We start from the raw sequence: 1,003 nt of genomic DNA, 5'->3' as shown, positions 1-1,003 counted from the left end.
GTGTGTGTGTGTGTGTGTGTGCGTGTGTTTGTGTGTGTGAGTGTGCGTGTGTGTGTCCGTGTGGGCGTGTTATATATATAAATATATATGTATATATATATGTGTGTGTGTGGGTGTGTGTGTAAATGTATATTTTATGTATATGTATATGTATATGTATATGTATATTTATATATATATATGTATATATATATATATATATATATGTATATGTAAGTTTCTGCTAAGAGAGCTATCCTAGAGCCTGTGGTAAATCACAGACACAACCCTTCAATTAGTTACTGAGTCGGATTGATGTGAGAAAGTAGTGAGCGCGGCTGGCACGAGCATCACAATGCTAAAGAGTCTCGCGTGCTCAGCGATCGAGAACGTGTAGTTGGAACACACGGTTCAAAAACACTCTTACGTGTGAATTTCAAATCTCCGGATACTTTGACGCAAATATTAACCGCGAAGAATGTGTGTTTATGTATATGCTTACATACACATCCATACATGAACCTGGAACTTTAGCTATATGTAGACAGTACAGTCCACATATTTATCCTTGGATTCTTAACTACGCATAGATGAATCAAGCATACATGCACCTGTACGTATGCAGTATGCGACTTACTCTGTGGAAGAAACACGTTCGGATATAGTCAACGTGGCCCAGAAGTGTGAACAAACAGCGCTTCTGTTTGTAGTTCCAGACCTTCACCTTGTAATCATCACCGGCAGATACGAACATCGGCTGTGTAGGATGGAAGTCCACGCCTCTTACGGGACCTGCACGTTTGTAAAATGTAATGGACAGTGATGAAATTTACACGTTCGGCTGCTAGTCTCTGGAAAGACAAATTGGACACATGCAAATTGATACTAGGGGTATAACTTGTGGACCCCGGTGTATTTTACGTATGTATACAGTGTGAAACCCCAACCAGATCTTCAGCTTCACCGCCTTCCCTATGAGACACGCAAAACGGGCAATACATCGAGAAAACTACCAAGAGGATCG

The 1,003-nt window shown here is 40.8% G+C and overlaps 1 protein-coding gene across 1 annotated transcript in view; it reads right to left on the bottom strand.

Moving 5' to 3' along the window:
* Window positions 1–1,003, bottom strand: part of SARC_03223 (hypothetical protein) — a gene marked incomplete at both ends in the record, with an annotated part of 8,896 nt that overhangs the window by 3,575 nt on the left and 4,318 nt on the right. The window contains one exon of the mRNA XM_014302977.1: window positions 617–771. Coding sequence (XP_014158452.1) covers window positions 617–771 — 155 coding nt within the window. The remainder of the gene's footprint in view (window positions 1–616; window positions 772–1,003) is intronic.

Source organism: Sphaeroforma arctica (assembly GCF_001186125.1).
Source record: "Sphaeroforma arctica JP610 unplaced genomic scaffold supercont1.160, whole genome shotgun sequence".
Lineage (NCBI taxonomy): Eukaryota > Ichthyosporea > Ichthyophonida > Sphaeroforma > Sphaeroforma arctica.
This window is presented reverse-complemented; position numbering and strand designations above follow the sequence as displayed.